Source organism: Scleropages formosus, chromosome 17 (assembly GCF_900964775.1).
Source record: "Scleropages formosus chromosome 17, fSclFor1.1, whole genome shotgun sequence".
Lineage (NCBI taxonomy): Eukaryota > Metazoa > Chordata > Actinopteri > Osteoglossiformes > Osteoglossidae > Scleropages > Scleropages formosus.
The window spans coordinates 21,001,392-21,011,566 of NC_041822.1; the positions used below are offsets into that span (position 1 = coordinate 21,001,392).

The following is a 10,175-nucleotide window of genomic DNA, read 5'->3' on the forward strand; positions in this document are numbered from 1 at the left end:
ATAGCCCGCCAGTCTCACGAAGACAAAGTGATGATTGGTGAGAGAAGGTTCACTTGCAATATTATAAACATGGCCTCTGCTGACTTACCTTGTGCGCAAGTCTAGGTAGAGCCGACCGTACCGCGGTGTGGAAAAGCGAAGCGCCCACAGCCATTTATTATCAGTTTTTTTTTTTTCCTAACAAAACAATTTAAACTGAAGCTTATGTACTTTCTTTTGTTTGTTTAACAGTAAATGTTTAGGCGGGACTGTAATGCTGATGGCGTCTCAGCGCGCGCTCGAATAGAAAAGTGTGTGTGACTTTCTTTTCGGCATCGTTTACCGCGTCGCTCGCGCTCCGCTCTCCATTACCGTCGCTATTATCATTAACTCGCTAACTTCTTTTTTTTCTTTCTTTCTTTTTTATTTACGGCGCTTCGGCTGCGAGTGACGGGGGAGCGCGCGCGCGCGGCGCGGACGGACTCGACTCCTCCTCCCGATGGGCGGAGCGCGCGCGCGCGTTTCCACCTCCCACCCAACCCCCTCCTCCTCCTCCTCCAGTTTTCGGATCGAGCGCGCGTCTTTCTTTTTTTTTTTTTTTCTTTCTTTCCATTTTTTGTCGCGGCTCGCGCTCCGACACGTCCGCACTGAGTGAGTGGCGTTGGCACGCGCTGTCAATCGCTCACCGCCGCTGCCATCAAACAACATAAAGCACCACACAGTCAGAGGGCTCGCGCTCATAAATTTCGGCAGCCTGATATTTTCGCGCGCGGCTTCTACAGCGCTGTAATTAATTTGTCGCTTATCCTTTTTTATTATTATTATTGCTCCTGCACATTTTTTCCACTAAAGCGCCGAAACTTTTTTCCTAAAATACATATATATTTTTTTTTTATTTTTTTATTGCTCATATTATCGTTGCAGGTGTCGGTTATCAAATTTATTTAATTTTCCTCTGATGCTGGAAAGCGTTGACATGCCGCCTTTTGCGAGTAACCGCGCGCTACAAATGCATTGCATATTATAATTTCCACGGTTTCATTTTTTTTTTCCCGCTGTTTTATCAATTGTTTCTCACTTGTCGCTGGATGGTTTTGCTTTTGTTTTTTCCTGCCTATTTTTTTAATGGGGGATTTGAACAAGTTGTGAAAGAAGAATTTCGCGAGGAGACATAATCACAGCAAAAGAATACAAATATATCAAAGAAATCTGCGTGGAGCTTTCGCAGCGCTATCCCACACGTCAAATCAAAGCAAAAAAGACAAATTGCCAAGAAGATCGGAACAGGATCCAGGGGACAGTGGCTGTCATCTAGCTGTCAGTAATAAACAAAAAAGTATACATATTGGTGCTGCAAGTGCGAACACAATTTTTTTTTGCAAAAAAGAAAAAAAAAAAAAACAAAAACATTTGTATAATTAAAATCAAGGAGGACAAAAATATTCCGAAAGAAGAAAGTGCACGCTGGGACTCAAGATTTTAAAAAAAAAAAAAAAAATAATATCACCTCCAGTATCTCGTGCTTTTGCTTTATTTTTTTTTAGCGAAACACTTGAATATTAGTGTTTTCCTGCATCCTCGGGCGCCGTGCACATGCACTGATTGCCTTTGTATGTGACATTATTATTATTGTTATTATTATTGCTGTTACTTTGTTTGCAAGCTCCCGTTTCTCGCAGCGAGGAAGCGCATCGATTGTGTTGCGGCACGCTATGGACGAACAAGCCCGGATAATGCAGGCGCTCGGCGGGGTCAATCTGGCCGGACACTCGGTGCAGGGAGGCATGACACTGCCGCCTCCGCACGGACATGAGGCCACCGACGGCGACACCAGGAAGCAAGACATCGGGGACATCCTGCACCAGATCATGACCATCACCGACCAAAGTCTGGACGAGGCGCAAGCAAAGTTGGTCTCATTTATTTTTATTATTATCATCATTATTATTTTTTAAATCCGCACTCTGAGATGCATCCTGCGTTCATCACACTCGCACATAGTCGAGCATCCATAGCCTTCATACTGACCAGTGTTACAGCATGACTCATAATTATAGCAACAATAAATGTCCGTGTTTCATGTGCAAAGTTTGTAAAGCAGAGGTGTAGATTTGATTTGGAAAATGCATGCATCACGCATCAGAGACAGTGTCACACACACTGTGTTCAGTGGGAAAAGCTACTGTTGCAAAAGTACTGTTTGTTCATCCATCCATCCATCCACCTTGTGCATATTTATTTTTTTCCAAATGTATCCAACTTGTGCATACATACAGTGTCTAAATACACACGTAACACTGTGCATGCACACCCAGTATATGTTTCCCATGTGTGTTTCTGTGCGCACAGTACACCCAGTTTATGTCTTATTTTGTGTCATATCATGTGTGTATTTTTTTTCTTTAGAAAAGTATTTAAACTGATGTAGGATTTCCTCTACAAAATCCTTGTAGATCTTTAAAAAAAACTTCTGAAGTGCCATAACTTCTGAATTACAAGGCGCGCAAGCAGTCAGTGACTTTGTGTAAACTGTTACTCAGCCCACATAGTCCCAAGTTTGAGTAAATCCTGTAGTAGTAATAATAATAATAATAATAATAATAATAATAATAATAGAAGTACTGCATGGCTTAAACTGAAGATTTCTAAATGAGTTACCTAACATGATGACACCCTAAATTTTACTGCACTGCAAGTTTTAAAAACACGTTCCCACTCTGATCATGACCCTGATCGTTATGCACACGTGTGTGAACGAAAGTAAAATGACACACGCGAGGTTAAATTAAAACGCGAACGCCTCGGCTGGGCCACGCGCACCACGAGGCTCCGTTGTCGCGGTGCATGGATAAGCGGCGCGTGAGCCGAACGTGCACTAACGGTGCTTTTTGTTGCTTTTTTTCGTTGTTGTTGTTGTTGTTGTTGCCGCCGTTGTCCTCGCGCCGCACCAGGAAGCACGGACTGAACTGCCACAGGATGAAGCCGGCGCTCTTCAGCGTGCTCTGCGAGATCAAGGAGAAGACAGGTAAGGGCGCGCGCTGATGGTGGCACCGCGTGCTGGCGGTGCAGCGTGTGACGAGGCATTGTGTGGCCGTGCACCGTGTGCCGCGATGATGCACCGGGTGTGATGCGGGTGCGCGTGGGGGGACAGAGGCAGCTCGTGCACCGCCATTTTGCTCTTATTTTTTGTCCCCGTGCGCACCCCCCCACCCCCCTCGCACCCCCCCGCCAAAGCCCGGTCAGACAGGTTACCAGTCGAGAAACCCGACGGTACGGTCGCGTTCGGCTCTGAGGACCCCGCGTGCCGCCGCCGCGTTCCGCAGCGCGCGGCGGTGATGCGCCGGCATCGCACCGCACCGCCGCTTTCATTGTGTCGCGTCCTGTGTCCAGAGACGGTGCGGCGCCGAGAGAGGAGGGCAGCGCGCGTGTGCACGGCGGTGGCGTTCACGCGCTGCCCCCTCGAGCGCGTGCCTCGCGCGGGATGACTCCTGACACACACCGGCAGACACGCGCACCGCCTGACGCAGAAATCGACGGCGAGCGAAGAGAGGAGAAAACGAGGGACGCTTCGCTGTAACCGCTGCGTTTGCTGCTGCTGTGTGTGTTGCGCACAGTCTGAGTCTTGAGTTTCGCGCGACGCTCACGATCGTGAAGTGGAGCTCGCAAAAACGGCGCACACACACAGTCGCTGCTGAACCGGCGTACGCGCGGAAGTGTGCGATGGAAGTGTCTGCAATTAATTCCATTAATATTTCCTGGAGGATGTAATTTCGATCATATCAAAACAGCGTTTAAAAATGAAGTGTGCGCCGGTTTATTTTGCAGTCACGAACTGAACTTGGTCCGCTGGGGGTGAATTCCTCGAGTCGGGCCGCGTTCTGACACACCACACACGTCTGACTGACATGATTCGTACCCACAACCCAGCGCTGGGTGGGAAATTAATTTAAAAGAGCCTGTTGACACGGACGTTAAATCCTTTGTCACACACATACACACACGGCGAATAACCTGAGGAGATGACACGCGCGACACGTGACGCCGGAGCGTGGCATAATTGTCGCGTGCGCGCACACGCTAAATAAACGCGCGCCCAGGTCGTCGCGTGTCCCCCCGCGCGCCGCCACTTTCGAACCCTGATCGCGCGCTCCGTGCGGCAGCATCCTTCAAATTTACCATGGTAAAATAATAGCGGTGACCTGCATGGCAGTGCGTTCAGGATATGAACTTCATACCTCGGTATGTTTGTGTGTGTGTGCGCACGCACAAATAAATACGTGTGTGTATTGTATAAATATATATTATACACACACATGCATATGTAATATGTTTTTCTCTACTATTAACTGCGTTCCAGATGAATTCGCATTTTTCATCATAATATGCAAACGGAAAGTTGTAAATGTGCGTTAGAATGTGTATGCGTGTGATTATGTGTGAGATGTGGGAGTGTGATGAACACACTCAGATTTATAAGGTGAGAAGTTAATTCAGATGTGGCGTAGATGTTGTGTGCGCCTGATTAATTTATTTCTCTGTACATACCTGTGTTTTAATTTGCGATGCATTTGAAATTTCCTCGCATTTTTTATTCTAACGGCGTCGCACAGACACGCGGTTTTCCCTCCTTCTGTACACGCTCAGCAGGTTTAATTGCTGGATTTTATTATTACTGTCACACCGAGTCACCTGAGAGGAGTTGGGCTGGAAGAGAGTTTTTTATTTAAAGATTCACATGAGCAGTTCTGTCATTTGAGAACATCCTGCTGTTGATATATGATGTTACACATTTATCTGTAATAATATAAAGACAACCCTTTCTCCTTTTCACTGTGAAAGAAATAGTCAAAACTGTTTATTTATTTGTTTTCTTTAAATTTGGCAGATGTCATTTTGTGGACATTTTCAAGCTTAAGTTCAGAAATTCTCCCCATTGCTTGCGTTTCTAATTTCAGATCTGTTTGGACTTTAATTTTTCCCCTCTTAGTTTAGTCTGATTTTTTTCTGCATTTATTTCTTCTGTTCAGTCAGAATTATCATACCGGATTTTAACTGAATTTGCACATAATGTTATGATATGGGAATTTTTTTAGGATGAAGAGGTTATGGATGCGATTTTCTTTTCACGCCGTGTGTCGTTTAAAGAGAAAAAAAGAAATTGTTTTACAGTGAACAGGCATGATCACCAGCACGGAGGAGCGATAGAATATGCTCTGTGCATCACCTACTTCAAATGGGCTGCAATGGCCTTTGTGTCAAAGGTCACATCAGGGAGGAGCGCAGGCATGCTCTTGAGGGAGCCGTAATGACGGCTGTCAAATAAAGGCGGATGGCCACAAAACAAGTTTGAAAAAAAAAATTATACCTTAGAAAGTGTGTACATAAGCAGTATATATGTAACGAAATGAGCACCGCTGACCGCCACCACATGGCGTTTGCTTAGTTGCCCTCCTTAATATCCCTACATGATAGTTGGCCAGATTTGTGGCCTTTGTGAGGTTTATAAGCAGAAGTGACTTGGGGAAGATCATAAAACTTAATGAACTTCTCTGTGGCAGGAGACGTCCACAGGGGCAGCAGAGGGGCTCTTTGGCTGCTTTGGGCTGCGCTGCTTGAGGTGTTCTTTATGTCCTGTGAGCTGGGGGGGGGGGGACAACGCTAAATGCTTCAGCCCTGGGGTGACAGCCTGGTAAAGCAGGAGCATGCTGTAAGAGCAGAGACCTGTGACTGAGAGAAAATATTAATTCATTCATTCATTCATTCATTCATTCATTCATTCATTACCTTTAACTGCTTGTCCCATGCAGGGCCTTGATGGTCCACTGTCAATCCCTAAAGCATGGGGTAAGAAGCAGGGTACGCCCTGGGTGGGACGCCAGTCCATCACAGAGCAGTCATGAGCAAAACCACTGATGCTATAATAATACAAAATAAATACAAAAATACAGCGAGTGCTGGCGAGATGTTAGGATCACCTCAGCGGGCCGTGTAGCTGATTCTGACACCGAAAGCTCGGGACGCGGAGACCGGTTGCGTGCCATTAAAGCACTCATCCACACGAGCGTGTGCGCGGCCCTCCGTACGGGCGCTCATCCCTGTGTGTGCGTCTGCGGCGCCGGTTACCGCCGTTGTATAAATATATATTAACTGTGACAGATTTACCGTAAGCCATCACCAAAGTTTGCGTAAGCAGGCACATTTTTCCACGGGACGCAGGAGTCGAGTCGCAGCAGAACTGATATATGGCGTACAGTGAGTTTGTTTTCGTCGCTCAGAATTTTTTCGAGAGCCCCTGCTAGACGCGTTTATTTATGTAGCGAACGAAGAGGCGGCCTTTACTGTGGTGCGTTGCGCCCTTCCTGTTCAACGATGCACCACGTTTAAAAGGGAACAGTAGTGTGACACGCGGAGTGCTGAGCGGACAGTATGGGAGGCCGCCGGTACCGTGGTTCACGTTGACGGTTGAACCGGGGCCCGTCATTGCCTGCGTGTTAGTCGAAAGCGTGCCCATCCACGTAGACACGCTGCACTGCGGCTAATGCGTTTTATTTCATATATTGCATTAAAGCCCTAATTAAATATGCATAAAGAATGGATTCCCTAAGTATGCTAATTATTTAAATGAGCTTGTTTACCAGTTGAGTTGTTGTAATCTTTGGTAATCCCTTTGAAGCTTTTTGTTTTGAAGGCCCCCCCCCACAAAGGCACAAAGTCGAATAAGGTGATTTCTATAGTTGCAGAAGAAAAAAACACGTTTATGAAGATATTATTGTGTGACTCTTGTAGTGTCTTTGCTTTTCCGTGTTCCTCTTGCCAGACGGCGTTTGGTGTATTTTACCATGGCTTTTGGCTTTATCGGCGTACGGAAAGCGTTTACCCCCTGTGTTTGTACTGCAAATTTGGGCTTTGAGAGGGGTCTTCTGTTTGTTTTCTCAGCAGACTTGTTGAAGGACGTTTTCTTATCGGGCTGATAAGCAGTGTCCCTTCCGATAAAACCCCTACTGTGTGTTCCGCTTTGAGTGCATTTCCCTCCTGAGGGTTTGTGTGTGCATTTTCAAATTTCACCACGTTTTTCTCCAATTTATTGTACACCTTACATACACATTTACACATTATTTTCAATTAATAATCATTATGTGAAAATCTGTTTTTTTTTTTTTTTTCCCCGCCGGTGGATTGGAAGTTTGGTTGATATTGCCCGTGGACCACTGTTGCGATAGCTTTGTGTTGTTCTGTGATTTATTTTTTCTTTCTTTGCATACATAGAGATTGTTATTGTGGATGAAAAATGTGGGCCTGCAAATTTTGGGAGCAAAGATCTGTTTCACCGCGTTCACCGCTGTCCAAACTTACAGGCCTACACTGAGCTGTCAGAAACCTGAAGGAGTAGTGGGGTGGGTCTGTTTCATTTTCACATGTTTTTCAAGCTATTTTTGAACATTTGAATTTGAGGTATAACGAATGGACCTTTAAATGATAAAAGGAAATACCATCAGTGAGTGATTTGTTGCAGTAAATTATAGTATTTCAAGCCATAGAAAACAGTGTTTTCTCTTCAGTTAGGGCGACCTGTGGAAGTACTTTCTTTCCTTCATGTAAAACACAGTAAAGGATAAAAATAACAAAAAATAAATAAACTCCGAAACGATGAAGCACTTAGTCTGTTTCATTGCAGCGAAAGCCTGAAAGCAGAAAAACAGTAAATTGGAAGTGAAGTGTTTGCTTGGTTACCGTGTAAACAGTGTGTGAAGAAATGTTTTGGTTATATGTGTGTTTACACGAAGGGGGACGGAGGAGCGCAGGAGTGTGTGCGCGCACTGCAGAAGGAGGTTGCGTGTTCAGAAAAGCGGGCGCAGGGCTCGCTGGTCCCGATTAAAGGCTGCTGGAAGTGTCATTATGAGATGGTTCCTGACAGAGTAATTGTCATGTCATGGTCCTGAGAGTGTAAAAGTGCTTGGGAGGTTTTGTGTGTGTGAGCGACTGTGTGTGTGTGTGTGTGTGTGTGTGTGTGTGTGAGAGAGAGTAACCTGCCATTTGAAGTCAATTCCTTCGTCCCCTTAGCTGCTGAGGGAGTTCAGCTGGCCCGGGTGGCCCCCGCTGACCGGGTCGCGCTCGGGCCCACCGCGACCCTTTCACACACCCCAGCGGCACCATCGGTTCCCCCACCCCGAGCCCCGCAGCCCTTTTCAAGCCCACTCAAGCGGCGAACAGCTCAGGGGTCACCGTGCTGCACCGACTGCGCCGGCCAGGCCGAGTTGATGTGCACCACGTTATTTAACTGGACGCGTTAACCTGCGCGATGAGCGGCCTCCGCGGTGGCGCGCCAGACACGCGAGGCACCTCGCTATGTTTCGAGTGCTTTAACCATATGAGAATAAAAGGACTGGTATAATGAAGGCTCACCATCTATCTATCTATCTATCTATCGAAATTGCTGAGAGGCAGCTGTTTGAAGAGGAATTTTCCGTGACATTTAAACAATGGAATTACACGGGAATGCGCACGGGAAAGGTCTCGCGTACCGTACCTGCCACGAGAGCGTGTGAACTCTCGCTCGTGAGACGGCACACGTACCGGCGTGCGTACCACCCGGCCTCCGCATTTCAAGGTGTTACGCCGGGTGTTGTGCAACGGTAGCTCGCATTCTGTGGCGAGGAAGTGGGTTTGCGGGGTGCGGAGTGGCTGGTGTGTGTGTGTGTGTGTGTGTGTGTGTGTGTTCGTGTGTGCGCGCACACAAGGCCGGTAAATAGATGGAAGCATTTTGCAATGCAAAGCGGTTTCTGGTGTTTTGGAAGATTTCTTGGCACTCTTCTAACTGCTATTGTAAGCCTAGAGCAGATTTTCCCATTGCTAATGCCCTAGAAGTATTAATTCACTTTGATATGCTAATTAGAGGGCATTATGCAAGAAATGAGATTAAGTGGCAGCATGAAGTCATTTGCCTGTCAGTAAATTGAGTGTTTTTAGCAGGAGGGGTGTGGTTTTTTTTCCCCTCTTTCTCTTGGTTTTGCATTTAAATGAATTGATTGAGAGGTATGATGAAGAAGCTTCTAGAATGTTCCATACTTCTGTTGCAGAAGCAGTTTTGCATTTTAGTCTTTGTTTATTTTACCATTTCTGTCTGAAATCAAAACTTAGCCTGGATTCAGGAAGCGATGGGAGTACATAATTTCACGGAAAACTTTTTTTTCCTTTAAATGTGCGGCAAACGTGTTTTATGTTATTCTGCGATAATTGTAATAATACATAACAAGTGGCAAATTAGTTGAATGTGTAGGATTCATACGATGTATGTAAATATAGGTACAGGCGCACATGCAGTGTCTGGGAGAGAGCTCGCGAACTGGTTATGTTGCACTAAACTTTCCTAGGTCTTCAATAGCAAAAAAAAATTATTCTCTTCCAAGTAGCGTTTGTGTATTTTTATGGAATCCAGAGCAGCATGACAGTTATATGTCTGTGTGAACGTTTTTAGATCTACTGCCACTATGGTGAAAATGTATTTCAGTCTTGAGGTGGATTGTATGAATTTCTGCAAGTGCTGTCTATAACTGTGTTTGACATAAAATATCTCCATAGAATTTGGAGCAGCAGGTGGGGCAGTGATTAGAGCTTCCACCTTACCCTCGGGGGACCTGGGTTTGAATCCCACTCTTGCTTTAGTAACCTTTATGAAGGTACCGACCCTGGACTGATGCAGTAAAAATTACCCTGCTGTATAAATGGGTATATAATTGTAAGTAGCTTAACGTTGTAAGTCGCTTTGGGGAAAAGAATCGGGTAAATAAAAGTAATAATTAAAGGAAGGGGCACCAAGTAGTGTCTTGAACCCCGAATAATAATAATAATAATAATAATAATAATAATAGGTGTTGTCTATGTAGATTGTAGCTCACGATCAATGATAATTATAATTATAAGAATAATTGTATGTAGCTTAACGTTAGATGTTGCTCGGGAGAAAAACATCAGCAAAGTAAATAAATATGAGTTTAGATGTTGGAATATTTTGATTATTTTGAGACTGATAATTGCGCTGCTCCGTCACTTTTAAATATTTTTCACCTATTTATTGTCACCAAGTGCTCGTAATCACTTAGTAAATTCTCCTGAAATAAATCAAGGGATTTTGACGCATTTGTCCGGAAGATAAGGCGAAGTCAGCCGTTAGCGCAGGCCAGAGAAGGCCTGTTTTT

The 10,175-nt window shown here is 45.3% G+C and overlaps 1 protein-coding gene across 6 annotated transcripts in view; it reads left to right on the forward strand.

Annotated features, from left to right (window-relative positions):
• Positions 1 to 605: 605 nt before the first annotated feature.
• pbx3b (pre-B-cell leukemia homeobox 3b) overlaps positions 606 to 10,175 on the forward strand; it is a 96,826-nt gene continuing 87,256 nt past the window's right edge. For all 6 annotated transcript variants that reach the window (XM_029259678.1, XM_029259677.1, XM_018758217.2 and 3 more), the window contains exons 1-2: positions 606 to 1,888; positions 2,931 to 3,004. In XM_029259678.1, coding sequence (XP_029115511.1) covers positions 1,692 to 1,888; positions 2,931 to 3,004 — 271 coding nt within the window. In that variant the 5' untranslated portion in view covers positions 606 to 1,691. The remainder of the gene's footprint in view (positions 1,889 to 2,930; positions 3,005 to 10,175) is intronic.